The sequence below is a fragment of the Lissotriton helveticus genome, chromosome 11 (assembly GCF_964261635.1).
Source record: "Lissotriton helveticus chromosome 11, aLisHel1.1, whole genome shotgun sequence".
Lineage (NCBI taxonomy): Eukaryota > Metazoa > Chordata > Amphibia > Caudata > Salamandridae > Lissotriton > Lissotriton helveticus.
In genome coordinates this window covers 658,001,208-658,020,141 of record NC_136072.1, presented here as the reverse complement: position 1 = coordinate 658,020,141, position 18,934 = coordinate 658,001,208, and the positions used below count along the sequence as shown (strand labels likewise).

Below are 18,934 nucleotides of genomic sequence, written 5' to 3'. Positions count from 1 at the left end.
ATAACATGTTCACTGCTTAGCCACTGTGTGTGTACATCAACCTATTTCTGTACGAAATCAATACACAAAACTATTGAGTTATGAAGAATAAATCACATGGAAGGAGAGGGTTTAAGATCACTAACGACTGATATTTAAAGCACAGTCTAAACAAGCATTCACATGGATCTCATATACAAAGTATACAATGAGGAAGTGAAATTACTGCAATGATTTAATCGACAGGAAAATCTAAAGAAAACCAACATTTAAGGATTATTTTAAGATAGTTTCAATTGAATATATCCCCTTGCAATTGAATAAACAGAGTTGAAAAACTCAGCAACAAGTGTGTAATGCCCCAAGTGAAATACCATAACCAAGCAAAAAAGTGTGTATAGTACAGGTATATTGGTAATTACACACATCCATATACAATATTAGTTTCCGGAGAATACAGGAACACTAAGGAAGGTTCACATAGTGTTATTGCAAAAAATTGGCCCATTTGTGGAGATGTCGTCGGCGTGTGTTTATGGGGTTATAATATTGGTTTAAGACTATTGGGGAGTGGGTATAACAGTAAAGTTGTCTGAACTGGAACTGATCTTCCTTATTGACTGTTTATGAAAATGAGTGTCCACTAATTGTACTCTGAAAGATGCCATTGGTCACACAGAGGATTTTTTGGTGAGCTTCTAATGGAAAGTATCAAGTCCTACTCAAAGGAAGACACTGTGGGCCTTATTTATGAGGCCATACGTCAGTTTTGCGCTGCTGTTGCGTCACTTTTTGTGACACAACTGCAGCGTAAAACATGCCCTCTGTTGCGTTCTATTTACAAAGTGACGCATCTAAGCAGATGCGTCACTTTGTAAACCCCTGCGCTACATTATAACTGCATCAGGTATAATGTATGCAGGGGGGAGCGTTAACACTCAAGTAGGCCTCGTAGAAGTGATGCAGTGAATTCTATGAGATCTTACTGCGTCACTTCTAGGACGCCATTGCGTCAATATCTTACGCCTGCCTCACAGCAGGCGTAAGACTGATGCAGGCCCTTTCACATGAGGCTTGCTCCATGTGAAAGGACACATTGCTGGGATTGCGTCACTTTTGTGACACACTCCAGCAATGCGTCATTTTTGCGCCTACAGATATGTCAGAAATACTGACGTATCTGTAACTCCTTGCGACATGATGCATCATACTGTAAATATGACGCATCCAGCATGTCCCAAGGAGGGCGCAATGAAAAGTGATGCATCGCTGTTTTCACGCAGAGATGCGTCACTTTTCATAAATGAGGCCCCTAGTTCTGAAATGGGCTCAGAATGTAATTCTGCGAGTGATGGCTGGTTAGGCAGACACGACTGGTGAAATGTGTTTCATAGCGTTGAGGTGCAGAAACAGCTTTGCTTCCTTATTATGCTGTTTTGGAAAGTGGGTAGGAATAGAATTAAGTACTGTCATTAACGCTATATTATAGAACAATTAAAAAAAAGTAGGTAGTCTGTACATTTTATCTTGTGAAAAGCCTTTCAAACAGTTATGGTCTCTGTAAATGAGATGATATTCCTGAATTGATTTCTCGTTGGCAAATAGGATCTGAATATATATTTTTTCGGGGCTTCTTATGAGTAATTATGAGTGTTCTGGTAAGCTGAACTGCCACAGAGCATTGCATGGAAAAAATACAGCAGTAGCAACAATGGCTATATGGGCTCGCCAAATGTAGGTATTTGTTGCTCTTCATGGCAATTTTCAGAAATTTCTGAACAAAGTATATTCCATCTATTTGATTTACTACGTATAGACACTTACAAACCTGTACGGGTTGAGGCTTAAATCTCTGTAGTTGCATCAACCTCTAGCACACATGTATGCATTTCTGCATCTACACCGTTAAGCATTTGAAGATGCGATTCCTGGATGCATGATGTAATACAGTACGATGGGAGGACCAATGGGAGAATGAATGAATAATATTAGAAATGACAATACATTGTAATCTATCATTGGAATTGGTTATAAGCAGATGACCCCTCTACATACACATAATAACCAGGTTACCAAAGTTGAAAAAAGTGAGAGGAAAACCTTACCCTTCATTTCCACCGATTGACTCATTATTACTGTAAAGGGAAAATAAAAACATGTTACAAATTTACCGGATTAGTAGACCCATATTGTATTGTATTATAATTGCATTTATATAGCCCTTACTACCCCTGACGAGGCTTTAAAGCGCTTTTTTGGCAGGTAGCAAGCTACTCCAGAACCCATAAAGGATTAATGGTTAATTGGGTAAGTGAAAATAAGAAAGTAATTTGAGTGGTGGATACATGTTGATCAATTAGAGTTAATTACAGAAAAAATGTAAAATATGGTACTAAGTATAGAATTATTTGTACAAGTGTCATTGTTACCCCTCATGAGTGTATGCTATTACATTTTAGCCATGCGGACTACTAGATATGCAGCACTTTTTGGCTTGCCTATGTTTTACCAGTAGTTTAGCCATTAATTTTGTCATTTGGCAACCTGACTACACAGTCACAAGGTAACAAATCTTCATGGATACTTTGAATGGACTTGGCTTTTCAGGAAATAGTTGACACCATTTGACTAATTATTCAGTAGCCTCAAACACCAGTTTTTTGGGAAGCTGATGCTTCAAGCTCTGCAATTGGAGATAGTTTTTCATAATGCCACAACAGAAATGAGCAGTTCCCTTTGGCTGTTTTTGTGCATGTTATATTTGGAGGAGTAGAACTTAACGATTTATAATTAGAACTTTTGGCACTAAAATAGGCATTTTAAAGAATGGAGGCATTGTTTGCAAACATGACATGCAGTGGGAATGTACATGAATCATCGAATTCCTCAGTTTCTAAAATGAGCTTATACTTGAAGTGCAAACAACTGAGGTGTCCTTTTTCATCAGAGGTTATGACTTAGTTATAATATAGAGACTTGGCTGGTGCAACAGAAAGGAATAAGCCCTGTTTTGTAAAAATACACAAGACCTATGTCTTAGGTGCTACACTCACTCTAATCATAGAGACACAAATTGAATTGATTCCAACTTTCAGTTCTTCCCCAAAAACTAAATGGTGGACATTGTTGGGAGGTAAGCATGGGGTGACTCTAGAAAGATGTAGCTGGAGGAACTTTTTGATCAGAGATGGACCCTTGAACGTACCCATCAATTTAGACATTCCGAGGATCTTTCATGGTGCCTCTGGACAAACACTTAGCGTCAGTACAAAAATAAAAATCGCAGACTTATTCAAAAGGTATTAATGATATATTTACAGAGATTCCCAGCAATACGTTGAGATATGTGGCATACGAATCCTGGCCAAACTGGAGAAAACCAAATTGGTAGGGTTACATTAGCCACTTCATGTACCACCCAAACCTTGGCACTTAGTGCCTCTAGATTTGAAGGTTGATCTGCCTAATAGATCTAGTCTTGACACTGTTTTACCATAGTTGATTCTTTGTCTAGAGTGCAGTCTTTCTTTGTCTTTTCAAAGTCATACCAAACCTTCAAACGCTGATCCTCAGCTTCCTGAAAAATATTGTCAAAGTGCATGGACATCCATCCAGAATGACTTTGTATAGAGTGTCCCAAATTACCTTCTGCTTCTGGAAGACATTTTCTAAGTAATGTTACATCAACTCATTCTACAGCTTTCCACCTACAAAAAGGCCGTACCAAGAACAACTCAGAAGAGAGCTGTGTACTAGGCCTTGGCAGAGATTGTGGAGTTCTACTTTGTGAAACTCCGCGAAGTGCTGTAAAAACTCTGCCATGCTCTATGGAGAGTCTATTAAGTTCCACTGTTCACACTGATTTTAAGTGCTGGGAGTGTTTCCGCATTAACTGTACTCCACAGTGAACTGGAGGGCGCTGCTGCTTTCTGCCGATCGAGTAGACATTCTACTTGAGCGTCAGTTTCCACAACGCTGCAGCAGATTTCTCAATACAAGCGGTTGCGACATGCCACAACCGCCCATGTTGAGAAATCTTCCTAGGAGCAAGCAAAAAAACTCCTCTCTGCATCACTTCTCTGAGTTTTGCGTAACTCCTCGCGCAACGTGGAGCATGGAGTAGGCGAAACTCTATGCACTGCAGGCAAAGAGGAATTGTTGTCCCACCCCTACTGTAACTTTCTTTTTAAGACATTGTACTGTATAAAGCACATACATTTAACTTAGAAATTCTGTAGGTTAATACATGAGATGTACACCCAACAGTTAGGAAATGGGGAAAGGTAACCACTGGTGTCTACTCCAGTATTTTTTTATTGGATCTGTAATTCCTGCTCTCTTTATTCTATTATTAGGTCAGAATACATTTATCTATTGTCCATCTCAACTGTGCTTAATTTGTGCCAGTGGGGGTCAACAGTACTCTGTTTTGAGGCCCAGGACTTATATTTCGTCATTAGCACTCAACTCAGAACAAAGCAAATGCAGAGTATGAAGAAATAAGTAGGAAGAAGAAGATAGGTAAGCAGTGACAAATGGAGACACCGTGGATGAAAATAAGCCTCAGGAGCAAGATAAACATAACGGTAGTGGGGCCCAATTGGAACTTATATGCCCAAAATTGATTCTTCCGTTCTTTACGGAGTAGACTTGTGAGGGCTTTGTAAGAAACCTGTAAATTGCAGGATGACTCTTATGCCAGATATGTCATTTGCTGAAATCAACTTTTATGTTGTTATTGTGAGTGGAAATTTAACTATTAAGTAGATTAGGTCTATTTGGCCAGGCCTCTTTTTGGAAGCGAATGTGGTCGAATTCAGAACGGGAATTTTACCAGAGTGGTTTAAGAGATCTGCTAAGCGGGGAAAAGGTTTAAGCTTGTCCACTAAGGATTTTTTTACTGCCTGGATTCGGTCCACCTGCAGCCAGATCCCAATACAATAGCACAAAAATATAGAGAACATGTCCAGCAAAAATACGGGAAACATTTAAAATTGAGGAACCAGCAAAGTATGGTGAAATCCTCACTACCCCCCAAATATCTGACAATAAAATGAACTCAACATTGAAGTTTTAGAAGTACCTTGATGGTCAAACTATATCCTACGCACGTAAACTTTTTTTGAGTGTATTTGGGAATAAAGACTTGCAACTGTATGATGGTAGAAGGAGGAGTGAGGCTGACATTCTTTTCCTGTTTCTTTGCACGTTATACCTTCAGTTAAGAAAGAGGTATTTGAAGTCGATGCTGATTGAATTTTGTGTCCATTTTTAAGTTGAGCATGTGCTGCTCCTCAAGGCATGCTGTGTTCAAGTATGGACTTGAAGCTCCAACCTTTTCCCGCACATCTTTTCACTTGGCTCCTGTTACTGTCCTTTCTAAATCGTTACTTTTGATTCATGAATAGTTTTAGTATTCCCTCCTTGGTACCGCCTTGTCTGCATTTGTAACCTCCCATGAGTACTGGACTTTTTACTTGTGTTGTTACACGTTCTGCTTTATCTAGTCTGTGAGCACTATTTTCTGTAATGAATTTCCCCTATTCCACCACGACGTACTTTCCTACAAAGCAGCACATTGCCCGCATTTATATTTTAATTAGTAATGGTGGTCCGCTTTAACTATACCAGACACGCTTCTTTCTTTAATTTGCCAGTGCGGTCTGCTCTAAGTATAGCAGCTGTGCTACTTTATTTATTTAATATGCCAGCGCGGCCGCTCTTCTTCATTTATTTTATTTTATTTGTCAGCACGGTTAACTTTAGCTGCCGTGCTACGAAACCAATTGTTTTAATTGAAAGCACCCCATACCGTGTTTTCACTTTAATAGTGGCCATGCCCCTGTCTTTGGAAGCTACTTGCCGTATTCAGGTTACAGCTTCACCAACGAAAGCTTTTTTTTTTTTTGTAAAAGCACCCCATGTCCTGCTTTCACTTTAATGGTGCCAGTGCCCCTTTTTTTCGATGCGGATCACTGTAACCTGAATACGGTAAGCTGACGTCTAAAGAAAGGGGCTCGGCCACCACTAAAGTGGCCTCGTATTTGCGGGAGTTTGAGCTATTGGCACTAGAAATTACAACGTTTATATATGTGTTGCTTTTCAAAACACATAAGTAAAAGGCATTGTGATTTACAATGCCAATAGCTTAAACTTCTGCAAATGAGACACCCATAGCCTTGCAAATGCTTGTTGAAAAGTCGGATTAGAGCTGTGCAGACACTGTAGTAACCCTAAAACATTTGTAAATGTATCGCATTATCTGCAGAGGGCACGGATGCGTAAAATGGTCCAAATAGAATATGCCTCATAAATAGGCATTGGGAGGAGTTTTTCATCTAGATCTTTTTTACAATAGGTATTTGTTTATTTCTTCTGTGTGCGCACATTAGATGTGATACACTCGAACAATTGTTTTTTATGACTATGATAAGAGGTTTTAACCATATTTTTGGAGATGACTTTGTATTGTGTTGTTTTAGGCTTATTTACAGAAAGAGTCAGAATAAATAATTTGACTACACTTAATTTACGTTTGCAATGAATCTATATGGAATGCCATGACTAGCGGTAATGAGGAAATAATAGCACTGATCAGGCCTTTTTGGACCTGTCTGCTCCACACACCTGATTTAAATGCTTTGATTAGAGGCTTCGGGTGTGTGAGCTCACACTGTGTGTGTGTATTTCCGATGTGAGTCAGACTGACCAAGCCGGTTATCTGGCAGTGCCTGAAGGGCTGGTCTGAAAGGTCAGTGTGTGAGCCGTGTTTTTTGGCTGTTTCTGGGCCTGTTTTATGACCGTATGGACCAGTATTTACTGCTAGTTTACCTGATATTGCTAGAAATGTATGCATTCTTCCGTACCTTGCAAAACACGTACACAGGGCGCCTTTAGACAATCAAAACTTCCCTAATTTGGAAATAAGGGCTGCTTTTTTAGCAACAGTAGATTTCCAGCTCCATTACAATGGCATTATGACATTACAGTGCATGACAAAGAAATGTGCCCGCCTCACAACATTATGAAAGGAAAAACATATTGCTAAAGGAAATATCAAATTTCTACGTCTGGTATACAATTTCTATCTGATCAGCCAATGCCCGCAGGTACAATTCCACGCTCCAGCTGTGCGGTGGGCTGTGATTGTGTTGTTGAAGTGTAGTGTTTAAAAGGGCCCCAAATGTCCCGTGGGGAGGATGTACTGGGAAGAGTGGAGGCATACAAGTTGTAGTTGATGTTGCAATAAACAAGACTGCCCATCTATTCCTTGTGTCGGAGCAGTTGTTCATCACCATTTGAGTGCTATTTCTCTTTTGGCCATTAGTAACCCCAAGGCAGTGAATTTCTGGGCTGCCTTTGGGATATTAGTCACGTACCCCAACAATGCCACCTCTGGAGTAGGTTAAATGTTTAAGCCTATTATTTCCCCAAGGGTACGATAGATTTCGGGCCAATACATTTTTATTTTGCCAGGTGAGATGCACAAAGTCTGCGTGTGGGGATTTACATTTTAAACAACAATGGGGTCTGTCAGGATCTATTTTATATGTCATCTCAGGGGTTACATATATTCTGCGCAGGAATTTGAAGTGAATTAGTTTATGGCGGCTATTCAAGGAGACCTCCTTGGTTTGAAGACAGTATGCAGCCCATTGGTAGTCAGTAATAGGGTGGCCCACGTCTGCCTCCCAATTAGCCCTTATTTTAGCATCGCGTTTTGGGATTATATCCACACAAGCCTGGTATAGCTTGGAAACCTGATGTTCCCCATTGGTAATGTCGAGAACTGTGGAAAGCAATGTAAATGGATCAGGTTCGACGGGAAAGCCAGGGATCTTGGCCCTCAGTGTTGATTGAAGGCGAGTAAGCACAAATTTGTCCATGAAGGAAGCCTCATTAAACCTATCTCCGTCTGAAACAGAAAATATTTGCCCCTCAATGTAGAAATCCCCAATAGTGGTCATGTCGTACAAAGTGAGATTGCGCTCGACTATCCTTTTCCCAGTAATAGGAATTAAGCGTTTATTTGGGAGAGGTAGGCTTGGGGAGTATAGAACCAGTGACTCCAGTACTCTGACCGGCTTCTGCTAGGCCCAGCTGGTAGTGGAGACCGTCTGACTGTCTGTAGGGTCACGTGGGTAACCATGGGGTAATACCGTATTCAAAGTGTCCGGCAGGACCAGATCTGCCTCAAGACGTAAATAAGGAATCCTGGTGTCAGGGTGAAACCAGGAGTGTGCATAGCTGCACTGAGCGATCAGGTAGTATAATTGAAAGTTGGGGACTCCAAAGCCTCCTCTGTGGTACAGGAGTGTCATTACCACCCAGCAGACCCTGGGCCGTTTAACTCCCCAAGTCAGTTGAATAAGATGAGTGTATAATGCTTTGAAGAATAGATTTGTTAGTGGGATAGGAATATTGTTAAAAAGATACAGGAATTTGGGCAGGACAATCATTTTAATCAGTGCAACTCACCAAGCAATCGAGAGTGGAAGTCTTAGCCACCTGTCTACTTGCTTTTCCAATCTGTGTACTGCTGTGCCGTAGTTCGAGGGTATAATTTCTGTGGTATTCAAGTGTATATTTATACCCAGGTAGGAGTGGCGACAGGGTGCATCCCTGTCTACTGCCTCGGGATAATGTAAAGGAGTGGGACAGCGTGCCATTTAATCGCAGTCTGGCAGTAGGGGCCAAGTACAGTAGTGCAGGGATATTTAAGAACCCAAAGGGCATGCCCAGCCTACGCATTACTGTCCATAAGAATGGTAACTCCAGGGAGTTGAAGGCCTTCACCGTGTCCAGCAGAACTGATGCTGCCAGAGTCGCCAGATCAATTCCATGTAGGACTGCAAAGACAGTGGGCAGATTTAGGGATGTAGATCTGTAGGGCACAAACCCGGACTGGACTGAGGATATTATTTTGTCTAGTAGTAGGACGAGCCACGTAGCGATAGTTTTTGCCAATATTTTATCATCTAAGTTTAATAGTGACAAATGTCTATACTACTAGCACAGCACTAATCACTGCTTCTCCGAGAGTAGGAGGCAGCTGATTCCGTTCTAAGGATTTGTGGTAAACTTGTAGGAGCTTCGAGGCTAATATATCCTTGTATCTTTTATATAAGTCACCTGTGAAACCATCGAGGCCGGGAGCCGTTACGCCGTTCAATGCATCAATCACACTAATAATCTTGTCTGTGGAAAATGGCTAGGCAAGGAAGTCCTGCATATATTTTTCCATGTATACCAGTGCAATCTCGGCAAAATATTCATCTCGCTCTGAGGAATTGTGCACAAGTTTGGAAGTATACAATTGTTCATAATATGCTAGGAATGCGTCCCGAATGTCCGATGTATCTGTTAAAATATGCCCAGAGTCAGCCTGGAGTTCTGTGACGTATGATTTGGAATATGAAGGTCTCAACAATTGTGCGCCCTGGCCTCTCGCATTCGCCACACCTACGCGATATTGTATATTTACTCAGGAAATGTGTTTCCCTATCTGCAGCCTCTCGAAATTCCGTCATTAATACCAGACAGAGTTTTCTTCCCTCTGCAGTGTCTGGTGAGAGAAGCTTAGAGGTATCCAACGCCATCAGCTTCTGTTCAATATTAGCTAGAGTTTTTCTCAGATCTTTTAACACCGCAGCATGTTTTGATATGGAAATACCCCTGATATAGGCCTTAAAGGCCTCCCAAAGCATCTCCCATGTGTCCACTGACCCTGCATTTAAATTGAAATAATCCTCAATTGCCTCTCTAATTTCTGAGTCAAACTAATCATCGCTCAACACCCTGCTGGGGAATCTCCACTGATGCTCATGCCCCTTTGGTCTGGGAATACAAAGTCTAAGCAAGACTGGGGCGTGATCGGAATAGGTCCTGGGGAGTATCATAATTGCTTTGTACCCCATGATTGGGCATGGGGTGAGTAGCCAGAAGTCTATTCTGGTCCAGGTGTCATGTTGGGCTAAATAGTGTGTAAATCCTGGATTTGTTGGGTTGCGGGCTCACCAAATGTCCGAGAGTTGGAATGTCTCGCAGGTGAATAAAAACAACCGACGCACACAGGGTTTGGTGTCCTTAGCCTCGGAGGAGCTGTCTAATGTGTGGTTAAGAAGTAAGTTGAAATCCCCCCCAAGAGCAAACTGTCAGTGCCCAAGTATAGAATTGTGGCATCTAGTTCCTGAAAAAAATGGGGGCAGTCAGTGTTATGCGCATAAATGCACACCAAAGTCACAATGTGGCCCATCAGTCTGCCTACTACTATTGTGAACCGGTCTGCCCTATCGTTGTGGGTGCGGATCAAAGAGAAAGGGAGTCTTTTGTGGATTGAAATCGCCGTTCCTCGGGCATATGTGCTGTAGTTGGAAAAAAAAACAGTGTGCGCCCCAACTGGCTGCAAACTGTGTGGGGTCAGACCTGGGCAGGTGCATCTCCTACAGAAAGGCTACATCGACAGTCTGCCTTTGCAGATAATGCAATACGTGTTTACCTACTTTGGGGTTGTTGAGTCCCCATACGTTCCAAGTAATGAGAGACAGATTGGAGTGGTCTACTAGGTTAGGGGAGTAGATATCTGTGCCGTAGAGCAGAATGATGAAAGTGGGATGAGTGGTGAGCAACCACTGATTATCATGCAAGGTGCTGGCAAGCAAATAGTATCTAACAGTTTGAAAATCATCCCCTCTCCCCATCCCCTCACAACTTCACATCCCAATTCGCAAGGTACCAACCCAAATAACCAATAACCTAATGCATCCTGTAAACATCTTGAATGGAAATACCAAGTCTCAAAAGGATGCATTGTGATCTGTGAATAAAACAGTGTGCTTTGCACCTAGAGGGGGAGGAAACGCGCCAATGGTGCTCAGCATAATTAGAATAATATAAAGCACATTACTTATACTGTCTCAATTATTCTTTAGCTTAGTTGGAACATAAGACCGCTAAATGCAAAGAAAATCAGAAACGAAAAAAGAGTAGCCATGAGGATTAATCATTGGAGAAAAGGTCCACAAGCGCAATAGAGCTGCTGTGGGGAGGGGAAGAGTTGGCCCCAACGTTCCTCCGCTGGCCGTCAGATTTTTTGTAGGTCTTGCAAAAAGCTTGGGCCTCAGTGGGATTGTCAAATATGAGGGACCGCCCATTGCATGTCAACTCATAGGCGTGCAGGGTACCGCATGCCATACCTGAGGCCCAAATTCCACAGCACTGCCTTAAATCAGGAGTAGTTTTGGTGTGCTTCTTGGACCATAATTGTGAAGTCCGGTTATAAAGACACAGTGGAGCCCTGCCAGGTAAGTTTTCCATGCTCTCTGGCCAGCTATAATGCTGTGTCCCTATCACGAAAGTTCATGATGCCTGCTATGATAGGGTGAGGTGGACAGCCAGAAATGGGGCGGAGGCCTAAGGAGCGATGAGCACGTTCCAAAACAAATCCAGGGGTGAAGGCCTCTTTTCTGAAAATGTCACAGAGCAATGATTCAACAAATGTGTTCATTCTCCCCGTGTTTGTTTACTCCGGGACCCTAGTAATACGGAGATTGTTACGGCAGCTGTGGGCTTCTCAATCTTTGTTTTTAATTGCAATGTCTTTTAAAATGTTGTCCATGCGCTCCAGACGTTTCGTTGACTACGCGGCGTGTCTTCAAGGTCAGAGATGCGGCCGACTGCTGTGTCCATACTTTGGTCATGGATGTCTAATTTGGCCCCTAGTGAATCAAGGCGTTTGTCCAGCGTATCAAATCTGCTATCCAGTGACTTAAACCCAGCTCTGAGTTCCGCCAACAAATCAGTATCGGAGGGGGTGGTCTCAGACGCTTTGGCTGAGTCCTGGGCACACTCCGCCATGATGGCGCTGTGGTCTTGTGCTCTCTCTGTGGTGATGGGGAATGTTAACACTCTCTGTTTGGGATCTTTCTTGCCCATACATGTGTGACCTCAGCAGAGTGGTGAGCCACCCGTTAATGACGAAAGCTATCCGGGTTAAGCACTATGGCGCAATGTAGCAACGCCAAGTTAGTGCAGCAAGGGCACCGCAGCAGCCGACATATAGAGCGTCGTCTGAGGGCAGTGCACGTCGTTGTGAGGAAACCGCCTCAGTTTCCACACAAAAACGTGGATAGCCATTACATCGCATGCGCTGTAAAAGCGCATGCGATGTAATGGTATGCCTAGTAATGGCTATGCGTTAATACATAGCATGCGTTGTAACGCATGCGATGCAATAGCATTGCGTGGTAAAATCTGCATTGTGATTTCTGTTTCCCCTTATGGAGCACCCTAGACCTCTATCTCAAAACTGTGGACCCTCCATAGTAAACCTTCCACCAGGGAAAACTTGATTTCCTTCAGTCCTTATATATGGGTTATCTCCACCCTGGTACTTTCCACGCCTTGCAGACCTACATTCATCTTTCACGCAACACATCCAACTTCTGTCGTATAATAGGGGCTGACTCCTTCCTTCTTACCCCCTTCCATCCTGGTATTTTACTACCCCTTTGCTTCAATCTATCTCTTTCTTATTCTCTTAATTTGTCTTACTTATGTTTTAGATTTGTGCACACTTTGATATGATTCCCCTTTACCAATTTGTGGGGCTTCTTCTTCACCTCTCCCAGTGGTAACTACTCAACTCTTCGGGAAAACTTTAGAGAGGGTTTTTAGTGGCCAGGGAAAATTCTTGGCACTCTGCTAATTAACGCAAGTGTTTAGATGAAAAACAAATCAGTATGGTGCAACCAGGTGAAGGTATAAGCCATGTAACCCCTACATTTTGCATGGGTAACTCCCTCACAATAACAATTAAAGCAAAAACCTAGGCACACATAATAGTAGACAAACAGAATAAGCGAATATACAGCACACTGGATAACAGTATGCATAAAGTTCAGTATGTGAAGTAGGAATGACAATGATGGAGCTAATAGTTGAGTAGTTAAAGCAAAAACCTAGGCACACATAATACTAGACAAACAGTGTAGCAGCCATAGTTTCGAAAGAAATATCTTCAGATGAGTTGGATAACATTCAGACTTTTATTTTTCTTTAGCTTAGAGCCAACGAACAGAAGAAAACCAACTGATACGTGTTTCGTCACATTTAGAAAATAATTATGCAACTTCCTCAGGGCTGTATACAGAGGATAGTTGTCTTGGTCGTCGCTCATCCGATGATAATTTCAACCCGCTGGGCTAAACACTCAAGCAGATTTGGCTGACTCTAGGGGTGCCAATGAGCTGTGAAATAGAACATCCGGCACGTTTTGATAGAGTCATGGAGTAATGGACAAGAATTGTTTGTAACCGGGGTATTGGTCGTACTTTGTTGCGAGCACACCCTGGAACACAGTGATCGGCAGTGAGGTGTCTGGCTTACACACCTCAGATCTACTTACTAACCCTGGGCGTAGTTTGCGTAGTAGCGCTACGCGTAGCTACACGAAGTGCACTTCGCACTACGCAAGCTACGCAAACTACGAAGTGCAAAATGCAGTTTGCACTGATTGCACAGTGCCGGATGCTTGTCCGCACTGTGCAATCAGTGCAAACTGCATCTTGCACAGTGCAAGAGGTCGTTTTCTGCCGCTCGAGTAGACTTCTACTCGAGCAGCAACTTTCTCAACGCGGACTGGTAGTTTCTCATCGCGAGCATACGCGACCACTCGCAATGAGAAACCTGACCTCCCCGCGTTGAGAATCCCATCTGGAGGTTTATTTTCCACGCTCGCGATCGGTAACTTGATGTTGCTGATTGCAAACAAGGAAAAAGTCTTGCCGGGATGCCATTTTGCTCGCTCGTGGTCGCCAACTTGACGTTGAGGACCACGAGCAAACAAAAAATGACCGCTACACTCCGCATGTTTGAACTGTGCTATGTGCAATTCGCGTTGTGCGAAGTAGCGCAAACTTCGCAAACTACGCGAGCGTAGCGTAGTACTTTACCCAGGGTTACTATTTACGCTACTGGAATGCTCTGTTTTACACAGAGTCTCCCTCACGGCACCCGCAACGAAGTACTACCGATACCCCGTTTACAAACAATTCTAGTCCATTACTGCAGGACTCTATCAAAACGTGCTGGAAGTTCTATTTCACGGCCCATTGGTACCACTAGAGTCAGCCAAATCAGCTTGAGTGTTTAGCCCAGCCGGGTTATAATTACCACTGGCTGAGCGACGACCAAGACAACTATCCTCTGTATACAGCCCTGAGGAAGTCGCTGAAATATTTTCCTAATGTGACGAAACACGTGTCGGCTGGTTTTCTTCTGTTCGTTGGCTCTAAGCTAAAGAAAAATAAAAGACTGAACGTTATCCAACTCATCAGAAGATTTTTCTTTCGAAATTGTGGTTACTACATTATAGTTCTTGTATTTACCTACATACTGTTTGTCTACTATTATGTGTGCCTAGGTTTTTGCTTTAACTACTCAACTATTAGCTCCATCATTGTCGCTCCTACTTCACATACTGAACTTTATGCATACTGTTATCCAGTGTGCTGTATATTCGCCTATTTTTAACAATGGAGTCTTCATATCTGCTCTACTATGTATCAGTACTTTTTGTTATACCTTACAGGTTTCTTATGAAAATAAAAACCGCTTGTACAGAAAAAATGAATGCAGTTACGTTTCACATTAGTAAACTTTTAGCAGTTTGTCTTACCTTGATCTTTTCTGTGACTTTGTTTCTTTGAACTGTTAGTGTTTGATCACTTCCTATTGGAAATAATTAATACATGTCATCTACAATCATTCTCTTCAACTTTACAAAGCTAAACATCACGATCATTTGATATCCTGAAAAACAGAAGATTTCCAACTCCCTTTTGAAATGTATTTGCCAAAAGAATAATATGGAGAGGATTCCTGCCTAATTATAAATGGCCAGGCCTGTGTTTTTTTAAACTTCTGAGTATAAGCGGCTAAAGTTTTATGGGGAACGTGTGGGTCACTTCTTGCTCTTTCACATGGCCCTCATGATGGATGAGGGGAACCTCCCTCACTTTATAATCTGAATTATGTACAATCTGGGCATTAATGTTCATGAGAATAATGGTTTTTGGTAACTGTTAACATTTCCCACAACCGCCATCCAGTAGGGAGAGCTAGTCACCAAAGGTTCTCTTAAAGAGATCAGTGCTCTGCCAATGTACAGCCACCCTCACCCATCCCCTGTCCCACTAAAAGTGGTAGATTGGCATCCTTGCTCAGACCGTGTTTATTTATTTATGTATTTATTGTTACAAAATACATACATTTGCCAATGAAAAAAATATTGGCCCAAAAGGTAACAACTTCACATAAAGAAAACAAATAGAATATACAGGCAAGACTATACCTTAATATGGTTTAAACATAGGACCTCCAGCCCCAACCACAATTCCTTGTGTTCCTGTGAAGGATTTAAACGCAGGGAGGCTTTTGCTATCTCTCAATGTGACTTCACACTCCGTTTGGCATTTTAGGCAGGCCATGCAGTAGTCCTTAAATGTGCCTCTGATTTGGGCAGTAGATGAACCTTGACATCCTGCTATCTGACTTGGCAACATTTAGAGACCAAGCAAAGGTAATTCATGTGCCAGGTGCAACAAGAAGCCACTATGACTCCTCGGCAATACTAGTATTTACTCTGCCAGGCTCACAGTGCCTGGGTTCACAGTACAGTAGACCCTTCTCACTTTACACTGTACGCATCTACAGGTATTAAGAATTGACTAGGGTTGCTGCTGTTCATCTCAGACCATAAAGGATTCCTATTCACTTTGAGAAGTATGACTAAGGTCATGCGCCCCATTCAATGTGGTGAGCGGCCTCATATGGGCCATCCAGGTTAATACATAAAGTTGGTACTATTCCATGCAGGTTCCTCTCCTTGTGGCACAAACTGCAGCTGTGTCTTTGGTGTGGATTACTGCGGTGCAGATTTACACTGAACTCATTTCTTCTGGAGGGCCTGGCTGCATCTTATGGTTTGCACCCTGAAGTCCCTTACCATCGGCCATGAGGAAACTCACATCTGCTGCAATGCCTAAAGGTCAGGTGAGTCATTTACGAGGATACACTCCGCCATCTTGTGAGTATACAAAGCATGAATCATTTTAGATTATTTTGGCACATATGCCAACGCACACCATTCAGACAGAAGACTCTTGAATTTTAAGGGTAAAAATGGCTTTATTTTAGCTAGTACCCGTCTGAAAATGCATTCATTTTAATGGAAGTCAATGGGAAAATAACGTCCCCCAATTAATTCTTTAATAGGTCCCTTCCTTCTTTCCCACATGTTGGTAGGTATGCTATAAAGCAATAGGTTTTTCATACAGTTTTTAAGAAAAGCTAAATAAGTATTCCAATAAGCCCACCACATAAGTGGCATATTGGCCAACTTACTCCATTATTTATTCCTGCTAAATACTTTAAGGAGAATGCAATGTAGTACTTTAAGTGTTCTGTCGTGAAAAGGGAAGACATGTTAAATAGGAACGGAGTACTTGTCAGAATCTTTCTTTTTGTAGATTCCTTAGCCAAATGCTGACCTTGCAGGGTTTTGGAGAAAAAAAAGATTACCTCAATGCGTACCTCTTTCCGATATCACTTCAAGATCCTCCTCAAGTAATATGGGCCTTGGCAAGGTAAACAGGTCTGTATTTACTGCTGTATACATGCACAGACCGACAACACTAAAGGAAGATATATGTATGGATGCAGGAAACATACGCAAGGACACCATGTATGGTGGCTAATGAATAAACAATACTAACTGTCCTATAGGAATGCAGGCATCTCACATACATGCACCGAATAAGCAGGACATACAGGTGACCAAGAACACACAGAAAGCACACATGCATATGCTGCCTGTGATATGCTTGTAGGCACGGTATGTGTCAATTGGGTGGTTTTGTATGCACATATGTTAATATTACATGTGTTTGGCCTTTGCATATGCACAGCTGTCTGTAAGGTTCTCAGCCTGTGCATGCACTAAAGAAAAAACAGACAGGTTGGCCTTGCCACTGCTTATTTTTAGTGACCTTTATGCGTAGAATTGACTGAGAGGTTTTGACTGTTTAGCATTTATTGCCACCTTTAACTTAACATTTTCCTTATCTTTCATATGGGTAGAGTTTCTGAGAGCCCGGAAACGGTGGCTCCTGGTTTACAATTCCCTCTCATATTATTCCATCCTTAAGAAGAGATTGGGATTTTAAGGATGGGGTTAATAAAGCTTGTTTTTCCTCTTTCTTACTTTCCATACCTTACTTCATCCTTTACCTTGATCCAGCATACATCAAATCAAATAATTTCTTTTTGCCGCTAGGCTGACCACTCGCGACCTCATATATGTAAACCCTCAGGGCGCTCCTAGCCTTGTGTTGTCATTCACTCTTTGAATTGTGGTATCACTTCCGGCTTCCTCCAGGAGTATGTTTGCTGTCTCTGTGGTGCTGTTAGCATTGGCTTGTGATATTAACACACGTTGCTTCACACTGTTTTATTTAGTGTTGCCAATGCCAACATTACAACCCACAGGTTAAATATCAACAAGGTTTACACTGTGGCGTGGGGAGAACTAAGGCAGGGTATTCTGCTTCTATTCTGTTAACTGGGTTTTGGTGTTGTCCATACTGAAATGTACAGGATTTCTTGGCTGCATGTTCTCTTCCTTCTAGGTCACCGGTGGTATGCTCTTGTTTTCCTCCATTTTCTCACCTATTGATTCTAATGACGTGCTCACAGCCCCTAGATAGTGACTACCGAAAGAACCAGAAGCAGATTACCTAAGTATAAACGCAGTTATACAAGTGAGGGCTATCTGTGTGATCTAGTGCAGAATGGACAGCAGGGCACTAGAAGGAGCAGTTTTATTATGAAAAGTCCTTTACCTGAGAGGCAAATTCAGAGTGATCTGTGTCAATCATGTTTTTAGAACAATGATTAAACAACACATTGCACTACTGAAAAAAATGATTAAGACAGAGCCAGGACTAGTGTGATACAGATATAACTATTTTCATAGTCTGGCCACTCTAATTGTTCCAAATCACTTCGCCAAGTCATACATACAGCGAGTGCCTGACACATACATGTTAAGTTTTCGAGACCAATATGAGGGTGGTACCTGTTCAGCCGTGTGTTATGGTGGAGAAGGAACAGGAAAGGGCAGTCTCCCCCAGGAAGTTTTTGCATTATAATTCGTGTAAAAAGTTTTTTTTCTACAGTGCATTGCATCAGCAAGCATACTCTCTTTTATTCCTTCCACCACATTTCTACTCCCTCCTTAGCCACATGAGAAAAGGCTGTTGAAACTGGATAGTGTGCTATACAAAAATAATACAGCCATGTAGGGCAGTGCTCCCTCACAAGGTGACTTTTGTTTAGAACTGGGGTTCTCACAGGGAACTTTTGTTTAGAAAATCCATCTAAGGGTGTGTATACCAGAGTCTATAAAGGACAATAAACTAGAGGCACGTGTAATTAGAGTGCAATGTGTCCTCAAAGCACTGAGTGCGACCTCAACTGCGTCACGACCTCTGTGGGCTTCAGCCCTCCACTGAAATAGAGCTTTCAAGTTTTCCAGGTCAATGCGTGAGCAGCAGTGATGTAACATAGGCCCCGCAGCCCCGACTACCAGGGGGCCCCCTCAGCACAATACCCTGGCCTGAGAGCTCCTGACTGACTCCGCAGGTGGGGCCCCCTCCATGTACTTTGCGGGGAGGAGGGGGGGCACTCAAGTTGCGTTTCGCCACTGATGAGCAGCTCACTGAGTCTGGAGTGTTTGGCTTTGTGCTCTGGGATTTGTAGTCCTATTTATTCTCTTTTTTAAAAAAAATATTTTTATTGGATTTTTATGTTATAGCACAGCGAGGATCAACTTTTTTATACATGGGAAAAAGAAAAACACACATCTGAGTTGTACATGCAAATCATAAAGGTTACT

At 42.2% G+C, this 18,934-nt stretch overlaps 1 protein-coding gene across 8 annotated transcripts in view; it reads right to left on the bottom strand.

The window, feature by feature from the left end:
* Window positions 1-18,934, bottom strand: part of LOC144791058 (phospholipid scramblase 1-like) — a 401,648-nt gene that overhangs the window by 337,680 nt on the left and 45,034 nt on the right. For 4 of the 8 annotated variants that reach the window (XM_078665694.1, XM_078665693.1, XM_078665699.1 and 1 more), the window contains 4 exons: window positions 14,657-14,709; window positions 3,296-3,348; window positions 3,185-3,241; window positions 2,085-2,114 (listed from right to left, as the gene is read on the bottom strand). In XM_078665694.1, the coding sequence (XP_078521820.1) occupies window positions 2,085-2,114; window positions 3,185-3,200 (46 nt within the window). In that variant the 5' untranslated portion in view covers window positions 3,201-3,241; window positions 3,296-3,348; window positions 14,657-14,709. The remainder of the gene's footprint in view (window positions 1-2,084; window positions 2,115-3,184; window positions 3,242-3,295; window positions 3,349-14,656; window positions 14,710-18,934) is intronic. The other 4 variants (XM_078665698.1, XM_078665696.1, XM_078665700.1 and 1 more) reach the window with 1 other exon arrangement.